The sequence below is a fragment of the Ambystoma mexicanum genome, chromosome 5q (assembly GCF_040938575.1).
Source record: "Ambystoma mexicanum isolate Mex_15411 chromosome 5q, UKY_AmexF1_1, whole genome shotgun sequence".
In the NCBI taxonomy this organism is placed as follows: domain Eukaryota; kingdom Metazoa; phylum Chordata; class Amphibia; order Caudata; family Ambystomatidae; genus Ambystoma; species Ambystoma mexicanum.
In genome coordinates this window covers 123,749,700-123,771,336 of record NC_090933.1, presented here as the reverse complement: position 1 = coordinate 123,771,336, position 21,637 = coordinate 123,749,700, and the positions used below count along the sequence as shown (strand labels likewise).

The 21,637-nt window shown below is 46.8% G+C and overlaps 1 protein-coding gene across 1 annotated transcript; it reads left to right on the top strand.

Moving 5' to 3' along the window:
- The first annotated feature begins 494 nt into the window (after positions 1 to 494).
- On the top strand, positions 495 to 20,723 carry LOC138498228 (enhancer of split mgamma protein-like). The gene is made up of 5 exons (XM_069622092.1): positions 495 to 578; positions 3,979 to 4,074; positions 5,751 to 5,829; positions 18,670 to 18,804; positions 20,686 to 20,723. The coding sequence occupies exons 1-5, from the start codon at positions 495 to 497 to the stop codon at positions 20,721 to 20,723; spliced, it is 432 nt and encodes a 143-aa protein (XP_069478193.1).
- Positions 20,724 to 21,637: the final 914 nt, after the last annotated feature.

The following is a 21,637-nucleotide window of genomic DNA, read 5'->3' as shown; positions in this document are numbered from 1 at the left end:
AGAGAGAGAGAGAGAGAGAGAGAGAGAGAGAGAGAGAGAGAGAGAGAGAGAGAGAGAGAGAGAGAGAGAGAGAGAGAGAGAGAGAGAGAGAGAGAGAGAGAGAGAGAGAGAGAGAGAGAGAGAGAGAGAGAGAGAGAGAGAGAGAGAGAGAGAGAGAGAGAGAGAGAGGAGAGAGAGAGAGAGAGAGAGAGAGAGAGAGAGAGAGAGAGAGAGAGAGAGACCTGGAAACCGTGTGGCCCACAGCAGAAGCCAGGCGACGAGAGGGCGAACATTCGGGAAGCATTTCCCCGCTTTTTTGGGATTCCCTTGAACATTCGACAACATTACCAGGCATTATCAGCATCACGCATGTTTTATGTTTGCCAGTTTCTGGCTGCAGGGTACTTTTCATCTTTTGAAGCATTCTTATCAGCGAAGGCGTTTTGTGGAAGTAGCCCGTTAAGGGCAGGAAGAGGCGCAGAGAAGTCTTCCGGTTCCACTTCTATCCCGGGGCCATGAAGGGTCCTTTGCTGCCCGAAAGCGCGCACCTGGACCCGTCCTCTGGGTCTGCCAAGGCCACGCCTGGCCTTTATAGAAAGGTATGTGGAGAAATGCAAGGAGAGGGCACCCGCCACTCTCAAAATGTTAAAGTAACCATCTTGTCCATGATAAATGCATACGGTCAATGCCAGCATGTATAATTATCCCTCGCCTGCCTGCTATATTTCTGTGCGTATTTATCTTAGTCAGAGTTACACACAACGAAGTCTCGTTGTTAAGGTGTTTGTTTGGTTTCCTGTTTTGGGGTTGTTCTTCTGTGTTTGCCCTTTTCGCTCTGTAATTTGAATTATCTGTATGTGTTATCATTGTTTTCCGAGTCTCCGGTCCCCAGCTGTGTATAGGTGGTTTTATTGTGTGTTTGCCGGGTGCATGCGTGGGGCAGACTTGCTGTCCCTTAGTTGCAAGTTTGCTTCTGCGCCTTGTTTTTTGTTTGGGGCTGGGGGTGAACTTGCATCAAATGCATACCTTGCACTGCTGCCCACATGGTTTAATGCCCAGTAGACTTTGATATGTGAAGGGTACATTCAGGGCTTTAAGTGGGGTAAGAAATCGAGGGGGGGCCCTCATTTGGGGGCGTGGCCTAAAAGTACGCAAATCGTAGGGTATAAGCGCTAATACAAAGTAAAAAAAAAACGCTGTATTCCAGGCACACGACACGGACGTGTTTTATAGCCACGCGCTTTACCTCCTTTGCAAAGGAGGGAAAACTATTTGCGCTCAAGGGACCGATGCAGGATTGAAGGTTACAATTTATTTCACGAAATATTTACGTTCGCGAAATGGTCAACTGTTTGCAAAGACGACCCATACGCTAGACCAGGGGCCTGAACCCTGCGGCTCTCCAGGTGTTTTGGACTCCAAGTCCCATGATGCCACACCACTGACTATGGCGGGTAGCACTGTTGGGAGTTGGAGTCCAAAACATCTGGAGAACCAATCGTTGCAGTCACACCCCTGGGCATAACCGGAGGCGAGCCCAAGTAGTTGAAAACTGTTCACTGGATCTTGCTACTTGGAAGAATGGTAGACGTGTCCTCTTGAACTAATAAAACGACCCAGTGATTATAAGCCGTACGTGCTCCCCTCCTACTACAGGCAGGCTCCCCACAGAATGTTCATTTTCCAATGCTAGCCAAAATCCCCGCTGCGAGGCGCACACAGCGTTTTATTGCAAACTATAACATCTCACGCAAGCCCACGTCGCGAGGGCCGTCTTGTAATTATCCCTATAGTAAGAGCGCAAAAAGTGCGCTGCAGCAGCGTGGACCTCTGTCGTACACCAGCATCTGGGAGGAGGCAGGTGGCCCGACCGAATGACAAGCGTCCAATAAAAGGGGTTTCACAGTTTCAAACGTGGGTAAAATACCCTGTCCGAATAGACCAGAGAGTGTTATCTTGCTAGGTCTTCCATTTTGGAGGCTGCTGGTAGTAAGTTTTCCGGGGCACGCCCGAGGAAGGGGTGCAAAAGGGCGGTTTATAGAACGTCGACGCGACTATTCCCTCGCTCTTGACCCGTGATACTGATGTAGGGACAACGTTAGGGTGACGAGGTTTTAAAAATAAAAAACCGGGGCAGGATTGACTTAAAAATAAGACTTCAATTTGAAAGGGACTACCTTAAATAACCATCAGCAGTGTGATAATGAGTGGGCAGGGGAAGGGTTGGGGTCCAGTCACTCCACTGGAAATTAACTTTGAAGATGTGGTTGTGACTAACTACAAGGAAGCTGAAAACAAAGCAACTTTTACTCTGATTACTATTTTAGGTCTTGCCTGTGAAGCCCTTACATACGCAGTCTATATGGCACGATCACGCAGTGCACGTTAATTGTCACCAAAAGGCTGTGAGTTGGAGGCTGTCTCTGGAGTACTTATAAAGCGCACCACACCCTAAGGCATCTGGGCGCATTTACAAGACAGCTTGGCTTATCATTGTTAAATAAAAGGACTCAGTCACAGCCTGATTCTGCCAATGGTCACCCTGCCTTTTCACAAAACCGGGACAGGTGTTTTTAAATTTAAAAAAAATGCGGACAGAGGCCCTAATTCCGGGACAGTCCCCGTGAAACCCAGGACGTCTGGTCACCCTAGACAACGTCCTCCTTTAGGAAAGTCCAAGTGAATCTGGGAAGCACTGAAATGGCTACCACTCACTTCATACAACCAGGCACAGGAAGCTGTCTCACGTGCAGACTATATCTTGCCATTGCTTTGGGTACGTTTGGTGGGTTCCCTGCGACAGAAGCTTTGCTGCCTGTCGGCCATTAAGATCGTTCTTGCTAGGTGCCTATAATGGAACAGCTGGAAACACGTGCCTTAGAAACTCAAGACCCACCTCTTCAAGGAGTCTCTCCTCCTCAACACCCAGTCCATTGCGACACCCCCACGCCGCCTGTCTCGCTAGACGCCATCCACCCCTCTCCTCCCCGCCACCCTGTACAGCTGTACCCCTTCTCTGTGCTCCTCTGTATCCCATCCCCGTTTTATATCTGTTCTGTTGTTACCTCTGAAAAGTGCTCCGTTACTTCCTGAAGCTAGGTCTTCTCTCAATGAATACCGAAATAATAATAATGTTAACATGTCTGTGCAAAGAGATCTTAAAGCGTGCCGTGCTGCCATTTGCATGGTCTCCAGGCACTCTAGGAGCTCTAAAAGAGCGGGGGCGTGTAGCTTGGTGGGTAGAGAGGGGCACTGAAAGATAGCTGTTCTGCTGATGTCAGCAGACTGGAAGTACCCTGAGCTCTACGTACAGGTCTGTTTCTTGGTGTTCCGGGTCACAAACATAGGAGCATTTTTATCCAGAGGGGAACCCTGTGTTCCTGTGTTGCCAGCACTGTGATATGTTAGTTGGCTGTATACGTTTAGAGTTGTTTTTTGATGTCTTTTGACAGGGTTCTTCATGTGTGAGTCACTTAGCTGGAATGCTCATAGTATGTTTATGTTTGAGTGTGGAGGTGGGGAATGTTGGTACAGGGAGGTTAGCTGAGGGTGCAGTGGGCAACTTGAGTCTCAATTTGGTGTGACATTTTGATAGGGGTGTCCATTGGGCGAAGTCTCAGTAGTGGTGCCTTTCTGCCAAGGTGCTTTTGAGGAGATGTCTTGAGGCACGCTGGAGTGGGCTGGTATTTCCAACAGTGGAGAGAGTGCAGCGAGTGGCCCTGAAGGAGAGTTGGGGAACACAGGGAGGAGTACTAGACACAGGGAGCAAGAAGCAGTGGGTGCCACGTGATAATGTTTGACATTTTTTCCCAATGGTTGCTATAGTTCAATGGGGTGGGTTCTGCCAACCTTGTGTTACCGCGTGACAGGCCGATTTATTGACTCATGTGAACATAGTATGGACAAGGGTTTAACAGCAGTCGGAAAGACGAACTCTGAATAAAGTCAGGCTTGTCAAACCTACCACATTCTCAACACAATCTTTTTTTTTCCCAATAGTCAATCAAGACCTTGATAGAGAAGAAGAGGAGGACCCGGATCAATGCCAGTCTGGACCAACTGAAGGAACTCCTTCAGAGCAACGAGGGTTCAAAGGTGAGTGGTCCTGGCACTGTAATGGCAAACAAAGGGCAATGTGGAAGAGCAGGAGATTACGCTCTTGTACATGATTTTTTTTTAAGCATTGCAGTGCATTGTGGCTCAATTTTACGGTAACAAATATCAGGTCAGTTGTGACTCACGGGCCATCCCTGATCCTGCTATGAATAGTACAATCGATTGAATGAACAAGGATGATGATGCCAGTGGAGTCTAATACTATAGGCTGGAAGTACTTTTTTGTTCAATGGCACCCTTTAAGAGTAGAAGCTGGCATTCTTCTAAGATACATTTCACCATATCTTGGTCGAAGGAAAGTAAGACAGGGAGTGAGCACCAAATGAAGAAGGCATCTTTAATGTCATAGGGAATGACCAAATATTCCATCACATATCCACAGGAGACCAGGTCTTAGGAGACAGACAGGCCCATCAATGGAAGAGATCCACCCAGATTCATGTACATTTGCCTAGATTCAGGCTTATGTCCACAGGATCTGTGGATCAAAGTTAAAGTTCAACCTCGCATATCTAGGTTCAGACGTTTTGGCCCAGATTAATCTACGCCGTTCTGAGTACTGCTGTGGGCTGGCTGTTCTCCCTGCTGGCAATTTATGAATCACTAGTGCCTCTTTAGCCAAAATAGTACAAATTGGGTCATTGCACCTGCACTGACAATTGTCCCAGCAAAATAACCAAATATGTTTTGTCGCAGCCCTGGTGCAAAGACACAATATGCACCTGTGTTAGCACTGGAATTAAAACCAGGTCAATTACGAACAGGTGAATAGTGGTTATTGTACCAAGCCTAAGAGTCACAAAAATCCTTTGAATGTGTCGATGCCAAGATCCACAGAAATCTGTTTTTCATCGGCTTTCCTGCTAAATCAATAGCAAACCTAACAACCGTGGTATATCCTTGTCTGCGCCCTGAGGTTTGCACATTACATGAAATGTCACAATATAGCCTGATATGACATCAGAAGAGCATGACACAGTGTAATAGAACAACTCCTTTAAGATCCCAATTTAATAAGCACAAATGATTGTTATGTGATTACATTGTATATATAGTGTGCACAGTTCGAATGAAGGTTTAATCTACGCAATTTTAGTATACCCCCGTTTGACATTCCTAGTTTTTTCAATTCAAGAATCCTTCCAGTTTGATTAACACAAGAAATTGCCATTTTGTCCAGTCCAGTTTCTACCTCTTCGACAACTCAGCCATACCCCCACTTTGACATCTCCAATATTGCCTGTTTGCGCAAAATCCATTTATTCCCCACTTAGCAATATCGGCCTGCTCCAGGTTTGATTAATCGTGAATACTTCCAGTTAAATCACATTTTGAAAGTACCTCGGTGCTCCTTTGATGAACCATGCATAATCCCAATTTGACAAACCAACGCATGACATGCCTGTGCAATCCCATTATACTTCCAGGTTGCAAAATCCCAGTAAACTCCCAGTTTGACAACACAGTTTGGCCACATTTTGCAGTGTGTCGGTTTCTGTGCTGGCTGTGGAATCCCAATGTACTCTCAGATTGCCAATCCCAGCACACCCCCAGTGCAATGTCCCCAAGAAGCCGACTCTAGAGTATTCAGAACATGACATCAAGCACTCGATCATGACCTTGTGTTGAAATCCTGCCTCTGTTTCCTTTTCTAGACTGAAAAAGCCTCCCGACTGGAGAAGGCCGACATATTAGAGCTGGCAGTCAAACACCTGCAGCGGCTGAAAAGAGCAGGTAAAGGGAGCGGAATGGCGTGCTCTGACTGTACTTTTATGCCATACAGGTGATATGATTGTGATCGTGGTGTTCTGATGAGGAGATGGGTCTTACAAAGATCATTGTCGCTATATAGGTGACACTGGGAGGGTAAAGCAGGTACAATTGTTGTTCCGATTAAACAGGGAAAGCAACTGGGTTCAGTCCCATGTACACTGCTCAGAGGAGTTGAATACACTCAGGCTGGTTGTACGAATTCTTCAAGAGCTGTGGTGAGGTCAGGTTTTTCTTCACAGTGTAGCACCTGTATTTTGGGCACGCCTATCTTTTTTTTGGAGTATTTCTGGACAGGTTCCTCAGAGCCTTCACAAACACATACCTCTCAGGAAAATTGTCCCGGGAGGATAGCTTAGCGGCAATATGCTCGCTTTGGAAACAAGACGACACGAAGCAACACAGGTTCAATCCCCGGGTCTGCGCTTAGAAAACTCTGGTAAACAGGGCAAGTTGTAACAAAGCAGACAGAAACCTTGGGAAGCACGCTTCTGAAAAGTTAGACCCACATTTCCTGGTCACCTGTGGGCCCAGCTGCTTTTTCAGTTCAGTAAAAACACTCTCAGCTCAGTGTTCCAGACAGGCAGAAAAAGGCCCGAAGTTTCACCCCCAAAAAAGTAAAAGATGACTTCTAGAAGCAAAGATTTGCTGGTGGCTGGTACACTTGAGAATCTTTGGTCTCCACCACTGTGCAACCGCACCAACCCTATCATGAACTAACTTCCCTTGGTGATCTCCATGGGCTTCACAGCGACAAGAGACTTTATAAATGTAGCCGCTTTCCACTGGATAGTAATGGGTCTTAATGAGCGCCAGCAGGATATGACTTGTAGCCTTCCGCTTCTGGATTACACTGCCTAATGCTCACTGACGGGTGTTCCCTATTGACAACGTCCCTTGGCTGTGGCTGGGCACGTAAACTCTGCTCCCTAATCTAAGGATTCCAGCATGGCTACTGCACCTGCAGCCAAAGATCCCCCTGAAGACTCTTAGGCCCCTTTTCAAGATTGTGCTGTTTTGTCATACACTGTTAAACCACCCTACCAATCCAATATACCAGCGCCTGAAGTCAAGTGCAAATGGAAACTGGCATTTCTTTTCCACAGTTCAGGCATGACATTACTTGGTAAAAAAAAAAAGAGTGACCATTTTGAGCCTTCCAGCACTGCCTCCTGTGATTCGCAGCACTTGTTCAGCACCAAACAACACACGCCACACCTGTAAACGGGCAAAAGAAAACACAGAATATTTTATGCTGTACCAGAGTAGGCAGAAAATACTCGAAGCTTCATTCATTGAAATGCCCAACAACTCTTAAGAAATAGAAAAAAGAACGAAAAAAATAAATAAATCTTGCCAAAAAAATTGCACTAAAAAGGCCGCATCCCAGATCAGAAATTGTCGTGCATTTCTCCATATATGTTCACATTCTATGATCATCTGGGAAGGTCACTGGGATTCAAATACCAGGAAAGCGCTAGATTAACATCCATGCAAGACTAATGCATGTTGAAAAACTATAGGCCATGTCACCTTTAGTTATACTAAGGTAGATTTAGTTATACCAAAGTAGGTGCCTCGGGATGGTGATCATTTAGCAAGCGGATTGATATTTCTGTCCCCAATATTCATTGCTCCTGTATATATTCTAATAAATTTTAAGAACGGAAGCACTAAGTGCAAAGGAAATGGGTACAGTTTCTGTAGTGTGGAAAATGAAACACGTGGATTCTTACCAGAGGAAAAGTTTGGTGAAACAGGGAACTAAAACATGCAAACTGACAGTTAAGCAAATAACAAAAAGTGCTCTTGATGAAACTTCTACATTTGCACCGTCAGTAGGGGCGGTATTCTAATATTCCCAATGACACATCTCACTTTCTATAATCGTTGGGTTTGATTCACAAACCTATTTTGCAAATGCAAGTTCAGTTGCAGTTGAAACAAGTATTGGCAGTGCCAACAGTTTGGGCTTTTGAGTAGGCATGACAAAAGCACTTGCCAGTCACAGCCATAGCAGTATTAACTGGCCATTAATGATAGTAGGTGCCAGTTGTGCGAGTACCTGTAAATCTAATAGCAGTGCCTGGCAATGCCTAATACTTGATAGGCTTCTCTCCCACTATACATGTGTCTCAAACTTAACAGGGCCGCCGTGCCCAAATTGCATTGTCTGTTCTCCAAACTGCATTGATAGCAGGGCCACCGTGCCCAAATTGCATTGTCTATTATCCAAACTGCATTGATAGGCTTCTCTCCCACTATACAGGTGTCTCAAACTTAGCAGGGCCGCCGTGCCCAAATTGCATTGTCTGTTCTCCAAACTGCATTGATAGGCCTCTCTCCCACTATACAGGTGTCTCAAACCTAACAGGGCCGCCGTGCCCAAATTGCATTGTCTGCTCTCCTAACTGCATTGATAGCAGGGCCGCCGTGCCCAAATTGCATTGTCTGTTCTTCAAACTGCATTGATAGCAGGGCCGCCGTGCCCAAATTGCATTGTCTGTGCTCCAAACTGCATTGATAGGCTTCTCTCCCACTATACAGGTGTATCAAACTTAGCAGGGCCGCCGTGCCCAAATTGCATTGTCTGTTCTCCAAACTGCATTGATAGCTGGGCCGCCGTGCCCAAACTGCACTGTCTGTTCTCCAAACTGCATTGATAGACCTCTCTCCCACTATACAGGTGTCTCAAACTTAGCAGGGCCGCCGTGCCCAAATTGCATTGTCTGTTCTCCAAACTGCATTGATAGCAGGGCTGCCGTGCCCAAACTGAACTGTCTGTTCTCCAAACTGCATTGATAGGCTTCTCTCCCACTATACAGGTGTCTCAAACTTAGCAGGGCCGCCGTGCCCAAACTGCATTGTCTGTTCTCCAAGCTGCATTGATAGTCCTCTCTCCCACTATACAGGTGTCTCAAACCTAGCAGGGCCGCCATGCCCAAATTGCATTGTCTGATCTCCAAACTGCATTGAGAGCAGGGCCGCTGTGCCCAAATTGCACTGTGTGATATTAGACTGCATAGTACGATATTTAGATTGCATTGATAGGCCTCTCTCCCACTATACAGGTCTCTCGTGTATTAGGGTTCCGTCTCCATATTACATTGTATCATATTCAGACTGCATTAATAGACCTGTCTCTCAAACCTAGCAGGGCTTCGATGCCCTGACTACATCAAGGAAGTAAGCCCTAGCTGCGCCCCTCAAAGTTTTTCCAGGGCCAGCACGTGCCCCCCTTAACATACATGGTTAGCTCACCACAGTGAACCACGCTCAGGGAGACAGAGACTAAAGAGAGCCACTGTTAAAACCCAACTATATAACTATACAACCCTTAACTCCACCCTTATACCCCGACCGAGACAACAACAAGACTAAAACAACTTGGAATTGTACAATGCCACGCAAACGACCCACCCAGAGGGAAAGAAGAGAAGAAAGAACAAACACTCCGAAACCGCAACAACAGAACACACCCCCACAGACAGGTTCAAAAATCGGACCAACACTGAAAGAAGAGACAAATCCCTCTACCTAACTCCATACCTCGCCGAGACCTGCTCACCAGATCGAACCAACGCAACGCCAAAACCAACTACATTAAACAACCTAACAAAATCACGAAGAAGGACGAACCCCACCAGATACAACAAGCACACAACTGAAGCAATAACACCTTACTTCACCAAAGCAAGAAGAACCCCCAACCCACAACCACAACCCCTGGAAGACGAACCAGATGAAAACAAAAACCCTAGACTAAACCTAGAAGAACTACTAGAGGACGCCGACAACCTGAAACCTGCTCCTGAACAAGATCAGAAAACGACCCTAACAAAAAAAGCCAAACCAAACTACACCTCTAAACTCCACTGCAATCTAAAAAATGAAAGATCCATGTCAAAACACTCTACAGAGATCTTCGACCTACTCGACGACAACAGCATTGACATCCTCTTCATCACAGAAACTTGGCTGGACGACAACTACAAAATCACACTCCAGAGCTGCCTTTCAGCAAACTTTAAATTCCTTCAAATAAACAGGAAAAACAAAAAAGAAGGAGGCATTGCAATAGCATTTAAACAACAGCTAAAAATAAGAACAGACGAACCACTCAACATCCTCAACTGTGAGTCCATGGTCATACACCTAACAGCCAGCCCAAAAACCAACGTCACATTCATCCTGGTGTACAGACCCCCAACTTATGATGCATCCTTCGTCGACAACTTCATAGAAGCCATAACCAACATAGCCATCAACCACGAACACCTAATCATACTGGGGGACTTCAACATCTGGTTCGAAGACAGTCATGCCAACTCCCAAACTCACTGAACAACTCGCCACCATGAAACTACGACAACTAGTAAAAGGGGCAACTCACTCGGCAGGACACAGCCTGGACGCAATTTTCGCAGAGGAAAAACTCATCACCACGGTACCGCCAATACAAATACTGTGGAGCGACCATCTCATCATCCCATTCGTAATCACTCTGCCTACTCAAGTCTGCATCCAACCTCCTAAACTCACAACCACCACAAAAAGAAACTGGAAAGACGTCAAAAAAGGCAACCTATTCGAACAACTGGAGTTAAACAAGCCCTCAACCACAGAACTAGACCTAGCTGACCTAGACGGGAAAGCTGAGATATTACACAAATGGATTGCAGACACAATTGACAAGATGGCCCCAGAAAAACCATTCACATCATCAAAAAAGAGAGCAATGGCAAAATGGTTTACCCCACTACTAAGCAACATGAAAAAAGAAAACAAAAAGATGGAAATGGAATGGAGGAAAGATTACAACCCAGACAAAAAAACACTGTTCCAGAAGCAAATTCGCGCATAAAAGAAGGAAATTCAAAAAGCAAAGAGAAGGCATTATGATGACAGAATCACAAATGCCACCAACACACAAAAAGAAATGTTCCGCATCATTAATGAAATGAGAAACCCACCAGGCTGTGACAACACCCCAACCCCCTCGGAGAAACTATGCAACAACCTTGCAGACCACTTAAAAAAAAAATCAATGACATCCGACAAACCATCCAACAGAGGCCAACCAGCAGCGACATACAACCAAACGAACCTAACTTAGAATTGCAGCACAAACTCAATAACTTCCCTGAAATATCAGCAGAGGCTTTCGCAATGCTGGTAAAACACAGCAAGAAAGCGGGCTCTCCGATGGATCCCTGTCCCCCTGACATCTACAAATCAATCCTCACCCAAGGAACGCCAGCAGAATACTTCATAAACCTTCTAAATCTATCACTGGCAACAGGAACCGTACCAAGGATCTTCAAATCGGCTTACATCAAACCACTTCTGAAAAACACAAGCGGGGACGTAGATGATCTCTCCAACTACAGACCAATCTCCAACATCCCCTACCTGGCCAAACTCCTCGAAACATACGTATACAAACTAACCCAAGAATACGTTGAAGAACACCACCTGCTAGACCAAGCTCAAGTCGGCTTCATACCCACAAGAGGTACAGAAACAGCACTACTATCCATCTGGGATGACCTAAAAACAAATGCAGACTCCAACACAACATCAGCCCTTATTCTACTCGACCTCTCTGCAGCCTTCGACACAGTTAGCCATGACACCCTAACCAAAAGACTAGAAGACATAGGCATAACAGACAAAGCGCTACGCTGGACTAATTCATTCCTAGCAGACAGAACTGAAACCGTTTGGATCAAACCCTTCAAATCCACCCCACAAGTCAACGACTGTGGAGTACCAAAAGGATCCTCACTATTACCACTATATTTCAACATCTACCAAACCCCAGTTATCAGAATCTTCAAGAAACACAACATCAAATGCTACAACTACGCAGACGACACTCAAATCATCTACAAAATCGAAGACACCCAAGCCGATCATTCAAACTTAACCGACTGTCTAAAAGAAGTCTTCAACTGGATGAATGCCAACAACCTGAAAATCAACCCAGGAAAAACAGAAATCATGATCATATCCAAAGACCAAGAGAAGGAAACCGCCATCCCGTGGCCAACGGAAATGGGATCTGCACCATCACCATCTAAGGTAGTAAAAAATCTGGGATTCCTGATGGACAACACCCTAACCTTAGAACCGCAAATAAACAGTCAAGAAATGCTTCTTCCTCCTCCACACGGAAAGAAAAATACCACCTTTCCTCTCCTTCACACACAAAACACTCACTATCGTCGGCCTCATCATGTCAAGTATCGACTATGCAAACAGCCTCTACTTCGGTATACCGGAATACCTACTGAAGAAGCTACAACGGATCCAAAACACAGCAGCCAGACTACTCCTCAAACTATCCAGAAGAGACCACATCACCCCGGCCCTAAAAACACTACACTGGCTCCCAGTAAAACACTGTATCACCTTCAAAACAATGTGCATAACGCACAGGGCAATCTGCAGACAAGGAGCAGAATTCCTACAAAAGAAAATAACAATCTACAAGCCAACGAGACCGCTCAGGTCAACCAACGAAATCCGATTGGAACAAAAACCTTACATAAAAAAAACTCTGAGGCACCGCCTTCTACCACTTAGCCGCGAAAACCTGGAACAACATCCCAAAAGTAATAAGGAACAACAAAGATCACCTTAAATTCAGAAAATTACTACAAACCTGGCTCTTCAACACCAGAGACTAAAACCGAAACAACAATAAGACAAATGCCTCAACAGGAAAGGACATTGACAAGCCCCTAGAACCGACAGAAGTACTCTGAGAACCAGTAGGGCTGACGCTGGACACAGGGGTCCACCCGCGAGACCCAGGGAGACAGAGGCAACAACCCCAGCCAATCCTTACCATCCCCCACCGCCCGTACAGCTACAACTAGGTACCACGGGGTTGTGGAACGGACGAGATACCATCAATCACCACACAATCGGAAGTATGGACACTAGCAGGTGCGCTGGTCATGCGGGTGGGGGTGAGGAGCATGCAAAGTTATTGAGGGAGCGGACGGAGGGGACAGCTAAATGCTCAAACGGCCTCGAATACAAAACAGGCACGTACCTTCTGAGGCAGAGGTTGTGCAAGCACCCCGTCGTGTAAGATTACACGAGCCCAACCGGTCAATCCAGGATAGAGATACCAACTAACCAATACCACTAACAATTTCCTTCTCTGCATACACCTCTCAAACTCCAAACCAAACCAAACACAACCACAAACCTCCAGCACAACAAACCGCACTAATTCACTACACTGCAATAACAAAACAAAAAACACACATAGACTTGCACATCAGCACACAACGACTACCGGCTGCATACACCCCAGACCCAGCTGACGGAACCACCGGGCTGAGGTTGCCAACATCACATCACTGCAATCTTGCACTTTTCCAGCCTCCACCCACTAACCCACCTCCCCCTCCCTCTTTCAGAGCCGCTAGAGTGCCAGGGGACCACTCTGGTGGTGATAGTGTGCGGTACAAATGTCCTTTAACATTAACATTAACATTAACTTGTACACAAGCCGAAACCGTTGGCTTTGCCAATGCTTGTTTTTAACAAGACTTCAGTGGTGGACACGCGAAGTGCTTACAAATTGAGTGGATGAAAGCAGACCTGGTTAAACTTTATTACATTAGCAGTGGATTTACAACTCACACTCTACTGCAAAGTTTGATTGTAAGGCTTGATTAAAGCAAGCTCAAATCCCCTGCTCTGTGTCAATTTCGACCCCCAAAAATACGATGTTGGTCACCAGCCCCTCCATTTTTTCCTGCGCTAGTGGCACACCTAATTATTCTGCTGTGACCTGAAACCCTTCCAGTGCCTCTGCACACTGCCCTGATTCTGGGGGACCCAATATTTCTAAGCTTTGACACCCATTCGAAAAAAGGCGCTAAATGCCTCGAAGTAACTGCAAGAAAGGGTGCAACCCATGGGACTGCATTTGTCAAAATAGAACCTTCCCGCCATCTGGAACCCCAGTAGTCTGTAATCCGCTGGGTGCACTGGCAATAAGCGAAATGCAGATTCGATATCCGCCTTTGCCAGCAATGCCCCTACTCCGAGCCCCTTCAGCCGACTCAATGCATCATCAATGGATGCGAACCGCACCGAGCATACCTCCCCATCGATTGCGTCATTTACTGAAGCCCCTTTTGGAAAGGACAAGTTATGGATCATCCTGAACTTCCTTCCTCCTTTTTTGGGACAATGCCTACTGGTGGGCACACGAACAATGGGAAAGGCGGCTGCTAAAAGGGCCCTCTATTCTCCAGAACCTTTTTTCCTTTTTTCAATTATATCCCTTAACACTGTATTGTTCACTCTTACTGATGCTTGGTTTCTCGGTACTTCTGGTGGTTATAACTCCTTCACTGGAATGCAGCATCCTTCCGAAAAACCCTCCACCAGTAGTAGTGCTTCCTTTTGCCTCAGGTAACTATTTGCCCATATCCAAAGCACCTCCACCCTGATGGTTGTAGGCAACTGGTGCTCCCCTGTTTGGCCCCTACTTGCTCTTTTTGTATTCCCTATCCCTCGGCCTTTTGTTGCACCTCTGTTCTGGATGGATGCCCAGGCAACCCGCAGCCGGAGCATGTGTGTTTGTTCTCGTGCAGGATTTTGTGTTAAATGCCCAACATGCACCTATGCCCCCTTCTGGGGGAGGGGTATAAAAGAATGCCCCTGTCTGTGCCCATGCCCCTTGCGACCTGGGACCATGTGACCTCCCACTTTGTTGCTGAGCCATGGTGCAGCTGGCCCATAAATCTTTCGCCCTGGTTCCCCCAATCCAGCTGTATACTCCCTGCTTTGGAAGCCCTGAACCTCTCATCATAATTCAGCCATGCGCTAAATGTGCACTCACGATACATGGACATTATTAAGTGTAGATATGACCATAGTTTCTGTTGCAGCTCTGGATATTGTCCTGCCATTATGGATGCAAAAATTGCAATCCCCATTGTCCAATTCACGATTGACCTCTCCACCTGTACCCTTTTCTCTTTACTTTCCCCTTTTGCTTCCTTCACTTCCTCCGAAGCAGTGTGACTTAGTAACACAAATATATCAACAAACTTGTCTTACCTTATTTCCATTGGTACGTGCCATGTGAGCATACCTGTGGGGTTAATGATGGGGGCTGCTGATGCCCGCACACCTCCCGATGTCCCTGCTGCCGTATATATTCCCTCGCCCCAACCTAGCGAGCTAAGTTTGGCACCGCTCCAATGCTACGTCCTGCCCCTTAATTATTTCCGCCAATCCAACTTCCAGGCCTGTGTTTGCTGATCCTACGTGCGGGCCCTGCCCCATGTGTAACCAGGCAAAAGTAGCCCCTGCCGCGCCTAGCTGACCCGTTGCCTGGCTCCCTCCTAGTCCGGATCTTCCTGAACCCGAAGCCCATTGTCCTGCTAGTGTGCCCATATTCCCAGCCTCTCTAGCCCACTGCACCCTGTTGCCCTCCTGTTTGGCGCCCACCTGGCCTGTGATTTGCGCCCGACTACATGTGCCCACCTCTGCTCTTGTTACGGGCTCCATTATGTTGTTGGGACTTGTCATAGGACCCTGGTATCAGGGCCCTCCCCTGATAGCTGCAGGCTGTCTGGGTGCCCTCCCCTCGGTAATGCAAGGCCCTCTTTCCGCCTGGGCGATTCTCCCTCCTTGCAGTTCCCCCCTGCCGTCCTGCTGAGTTACTGCTATCTTATTCCGTAGCCCACTCCTTTCTTCCCGTCCTCCTGGTTGGTGAATTGCCACATCCCTCACCCGCACTGGCCCTGTGCCCCCTGCCTGTTCCTAAACCACCGCAGCTTTTGCTGCATTTTTATGTTTCTTCGCAGGTGGGAAGGCCGCTCTCAGGCCCACCTTAGTCCTACAGGGTCTTGTCTCTGCTCTTACTTCTTCCCCTTCCTCCGGTGGTTGCTCCCGTGGTCCTCCCATATTAACCCCTATCAATTGGGCCATCACCGAGTCTATCCCCTTGTCCTGCAAAAGCGTGAATAGTGCCTCTACCTTGACTGGATCCATGCTTACTGTCTGTCCTTGTGTGCTGTTTTGCCAGTAATCTGCTGCCTGATTTTATCCCTATTGGCTCCCTCTCTTGCTATGCTCCCCTGTGTTCCCCTCCTGTTTCCATGAGGCGTTGTTTATAGCCATACTACCAAAATCCCTCAAGGTGTTTTTTATCCAAGCCCTACAAAATTCCCTCCTGACCGTTTTCTCCCTTGCTTAGGTGCCTGCTTCCCCCACTGTGTTCCCACTTTTGCCATATGCGTCTCACCGCACCCACTGCTACTGTAAGCGACACCCCTCATGTTGCAGCCTTTGCCGCTTGTACATTAATTCTTACAATGTATTACAAACTACACAAAGCACTTCCACATATTTAATTAAACTCCCAATTTTCGCCAACAGCTCCCGCCACCCCACAATGCTCAGTTTCCAACAGTACCTCCATCCCCTCTCCCCCTGCGGCATCGCACACGACCCCTGCACCCCTCCTACCCCGCACTCTCCCCAGAAACCTTGTAATGCTGCGCCGCCCCACCCCAACCGTCTCCCCACCCCACCCGAGCCCAAGATTGCTACACACCTGGAGAGAGAGAATGACTACTGCCTCACTCTCCCCTCCGCCCACTTCCTCAATGCCGCTCGCCTTAGCCTGCCCCTCCTCCCCGACCACCATCCACAGTATTTCCAGCCCTTCTCCTGCTTATAAATGGTTGTGGGTAATGTTAATACAAAACTAGCTTTTACTCTGTTTGATATTACAGGCCCTGCTGTTTTATTGTTTCCCAGCTGGTGTCTGTTGCACAGTGAGTTAATGCTTGTGGATGTTATGCGAACGGTTGGCGGTTCGAGCCATCCTGCGTTGCAAATTTGTGAAAGTATAATGTTTATTTATATGATTGTTGTTTATAAAATGTAGTTGTTGTGGGGCCACGCGGCCGGCCTTATTGGTGCTGTGGGGCCCAGCACCATGCTGTTATGTCGGGGTCACCCAGACTACTGGTTGCTGCAGGGCAGGGCCCTGGGAGGCTGTGCGTCACAGCCTGGGTGCCGGAGCACTGTGGATGCCTGGAGCATCCCGGATGGTGGGCGCCTGGGCTGGACCCAGGGCACCAGGCTGGTCTGAGGGGCCCAGACCAGCCAGGACCAGCAGGGCTGTGGTCAACCGGCGTGGGGCCCGCAGGCCAGGGCCGCAGGACCGTGGTCACACGGTGTAGGCTTGCAGGTCCACAATCAGAGACGGACACAGGAGTTCCATAGTTGGAGTCTGCTGCCGTTCTACTGCACGTGCCTGCAGGAGCTCCTTTTATTAGCTTGAGCCATGACACAGTCATGCCCCATCTTAAAAGGGCAATACACGTGGGAGGGACACATCCTCTGAAAGGGGTAATACACAATGGGGGGGTCACACATTACAGTTGTCACCCTTCATTTCCCCCAAACCACGACAGAGTTTTTAAATTAATAAAACTCTTTTGAAGGGGGGGACAGAGAGCCCAACCCAGGGACATTCCCAGCAAAACCAGGATGTCTGGTCACCCTATCCTCTCCAAACTCCCCAGACTGCTCATCGTGTAGCGCATTGAATGCTTTGGCCCCTGAGTCGCCCCCATTCTGGCAGCCGGAGCTGTGCATAGGATGTCATCACAGTATGCTTACCCTTGAACCGGGCTGAAAATAAATATATGCATATATAGCTCAGGGGCAACGTGGGGAAGCAAGACAACGCAAGACAACGCATAGCAACACAGGTTTCGAACACCGGGCTCGTGCTTAGAAACTGGTCTCAGGTATAACGCGTGTTATAAAAGAAAAATTATGATATAATCCATGAAATAAATATGCTGGGGCATGGTCTATACATTCATGTATTTGTTCAAGTATTAAACACTAGACGGCACCTCTGCATTCCCCAGGCACCATCACTCCCCAATTCTGTTTCAGAAAGACCTCTAGTTTTAAATAAAGTCTCCAAAACGTAACTGCTGCTTGTATCCGGGCAGAGCTGATCAGTTTCCTAAAGTGAAGACAAAAGCAACGTCTGCAGGCGGCTTCTTGAGTAATTGGCTGTATTTTTGTTAAAATCTAAAATGTTATGTTGTACAATGTTCACAATCCTATGTCTTGCTTTAAATCTAGGCCATCGTATGTAGTCAATGTTAGACCATAACAGGCTGCCCACCTTGCCACATGGGCACTGCTGTTTGCATCTAGTGCCACAAGGATGAGGGAGGCGAGAGGTGCAGTTAGTTTTCTTTTACGTGTATCGACAAACGGGGGAAAGAGAGGTCTATGCTTGGGAGGGGGACTGTACTGCACTATACGGTAAACTGTGATGGGCAATTTGGAAAATGTTGATGACAAATGCAGTATTCATTCACACTATATAGAGAATGCGATAAGCCAATGCTGTTCCATACTCTGAGGTATCAGGCTACTCATTCATATTGTTTAAGGATTTATCAGATTAATAATAGGGTGTGGTGGACTCTAATATTGCCTCTGGCTCTCACAATCCTCAGGCCTCACTGGGCTGAACCAGCACTGTTGATTCCATTTCAGGAAGAAAGTGAGAAACTGAGCACAAGCACTTGATTTATTTCACATGATTATCTTGTGAAGCAGCACTCTCAAAGTTGTGAGAAAAGATGAAATGAGGGATTTCAGCCAGTGAAAATTAGAGCAGCAGGGGAAGGTAGAGGAAGAAAATGGTCGTTCTAATTAAAACAGGGAAAACATCCCTTGGTACAGCTTGCATCTAACCATTTTTCCTCTTCATTTCCTCTGCAGCAAACTCTGACCCCATCAGAGGATTCACTGCCGGCTACAGCCACTGCCAGAGTACCGTCTCCAGCTTCTTCCGCCCGGGCGAGATGTCGGATTCAAAGCTAAAATCCCAACTCCTCCTGAACCTCGAGTTCCAAGGCAATTCTGCTAAAAAAAGTACACATCCTCTGCAGAGCTCGGAGCTGTCGGCAGCTCCACCCCTGCCTTGGAACGCTCAAGCTGCCTGCTCTTCTCGCCAGAGAGTAGCCCCACTTGGTCCAATGAACATGGACCGTGACCGGTTTCTGTCAGAAGAAAGCATTCATTCCTCTCGCTTGCAGGCTGACCACACACTCTTTTTCCTGAGGGCTCCATCTTGTCACAGTTTTTCGGACATCACTCCAGGTCTCCCTTCTGCCAATCACAAGAAGACACATGAGCTTCTACCAGGACTTGCATCTCACCGCACCTTCCCTGCTTCTGAGGGTTGCGTGAGACAGTGTACTTGTGATAGCAGAGTGCCACCTCTCTCGGATCCCGCACCACAACAAAGCCTCCCAGCATGCACAGTCGCTGACTCTGAGAGTACCCTAAGGTGTCAAATGGAGTCACACATTACCCAGGACAGTCAGAATGGTCCCCGCTTTCTGCCCGGAACTGAGATGAGCGCCCCCCTATCACAGCATCTCCCTTCTGCCCCCAGTCGGGTGTGGAGGCCGTGGTAGGAGATGGGCATGAACATATGTCTTCTGAACTATTTTTGCTTCAAAATATGAGAAGGACTTCCATATTGGAAAACCACATTTTGCAAATGTGTTTCTTTGAAGAGAAAAAATACTTCTTACTTGTGGATGTTTGTTGGAGAGTTTGAAACCTGGCATCTGGACAGTCCTCGGGCACAGAGACTCCTTGCATTGAGATGGAGCAATTAAGAGTGTCAGCTGTCTTTCTTACAGGTGATCCCACTGTACTGTCTATAAGCATCGCTTTATGAACTTATTTATTTAGGATACAAATAAAATGAGGATGTAAAGATCTGAATTTGTGTGAGGTTGTGGCAGATGACAGGTCAAGCCTTTCCCCCATCTCCATGCAAAGACAATGGAAAAGATCAATCTTTGCCCTCTTTCTATCACTCGATGAGGGCTGGTAGTTAGTATCGTAAACGTGCAGTTTCCTAGGAAACGGCATATGGTATAATATATTGCTTCAATTTGAAGGATGTAAATGATTATATCAATGAAATCTAAATCTACGCTAGTCTATTTAGTTATTTATGGAAGTGTAAACTGTCACATGTGCATAATCCCACTTTGATGACTATACATGAAAATGATTTGTGTGCATGCTTGTATCCACATGGTTCTGGTGACGTGAAGAGAATGCATGCATTGCATGCTATTACATGTATAGGCTGCAGCATCAGACATCTATGGGCATGGAATACACAACTGAGTATTTATTACATAAGGCACCTCCATTGACATACGAAGGACACTTTATAAATATTCCTCGGATCTCTGCATAACCCAATGATCTCGAACTCTAAATCCCTTACAATTGTAAAAATATAACAGAAATAAATGTTGGCTTTGATGAACTGTAAAATGAGTCGGTCTTTTATGATATTATGAATGGAGATAAAACCGTGTTTCAAATCTATCTAGGAATACTGACTTTCTGATTAGTCGTTGAGTCCCATCCCATGTGTACATCTGAACTTTCTCTCATATCACCAGCCAGGTCTCAACAACGCCTTCATTGAACATTTGTTCTTGTTCATTTCTGCAAAGGGAGTTATTTTTCCATGAATATGAGGTGGTTTTCTTGAATATTCTTTCACAGGGTTCCACTTGAATTCGAGGATGCCAAGGCCACATGTCAGGGTGGACTAGTTTTATTCTGGGATTGTTACGAGATTGGACAATTTAAAAGTAAAGGCAGGATGTTTCCAAACACAAAGAATAGGTTGGTTCTCTCCTCAGTGTGGATTAACTTCCTTGGCCTTCAAAATCCCCTTCCCAAATGTCTCTTACATAGATGTGGATACCTTGGGCTTCATGGTGTACAAAAACTAATTGACAGCTTCTACAGGTCCAGAATGGTTGCCTCACCCCAGGGACCTTGATTCAACAAAATGCTAGGGGTAGCGGAAGTAGCAACACACACCTGATGACATCACATGACGTGATGTCCTATGTCCTTTGTACTCGGAGGACATCAGTTCCTCGTTAACCATGGTCACAAATTGGCAACTTAACAAGTGCTCTTGGATGCAGCCGCAACAAGGCCTAATCAAAAATGGCAGAGACACTAAAACAACATGGAACCATCACGTAAAGAGTATTCTTGCAGCCTCTATTTCCCTTTATGTTTAGGACCTTGCATTTGCATAATAGCTGGCCTTCCAAGATGGATTGGAGCCAGAGATTTGCTAGGTTCCTCACTGCGTCGCTCTGGGTCAGGGTACTGTTTTTCCAACTACCTACTCCAATCTCGCTCTCCTGCCCAAGCCTTGCTACCATAAAGATTCTCACCTGGTTACAACTCCTCCAAGGCATGCCCCTCTTGCTCTTGGGTCTGCCACGTTCTCTTGAATATAATTCCACTCCACATCGTTCTGCACTACCTTCTCCCCCAGCCCTTTCCTGATAATTGTTCTTGCCTCCTCAGTTCTGTATAGTGCCCCCTAGCAGTTACCCAATGTTGCTCCTCACTCCTTTCTATCACCTCCTCTTTCACCATCCTGTAGTTTCCCCAATCCTTGACCTCTTTAGACACGTTGTATACCCACTCTGTGTCACTTTCACTTTCCTAGATCTCCTGTTCATTCCTTATCCACCTCTCATCATTATTTTCTTGCACCAGGTGTCTATTCTCCCCTTTTCAATTTCTTCACCCGTTCAGACACCCCTTTGGGCACCTCCCTTAGAATAAGTCAGGCTTTTCAATTCCCTGCTATTTCTCTCTCTCCTTCACTACTTAAGGTGCT

Bases quoted from the DNA above. Each gene is read 5' to 3' on its own strand.
- LOC138498228 (XM_069622092.1), top strand. From the start codon at position 495: ATGAAGGGTCCTTTGCTGCCCGAAAGCGCGCACCTGGACCCGTCCTCT. The intron at 4,075-5,750 runs GTGAGTGGTCCT...TTCCTTTTCTAG, and splicing joins AGAGCAACGAGGGTTCAAAG to ACTGAAAAAGCCTCCCGACT. The intron at 18,805-20,685 runs GCAATTCTGCTA...TCTCTTACATAG, and splicing joins CCTGAACCTCGAGTTCCAAG to ATGTGGATACCTTGGGCTTC.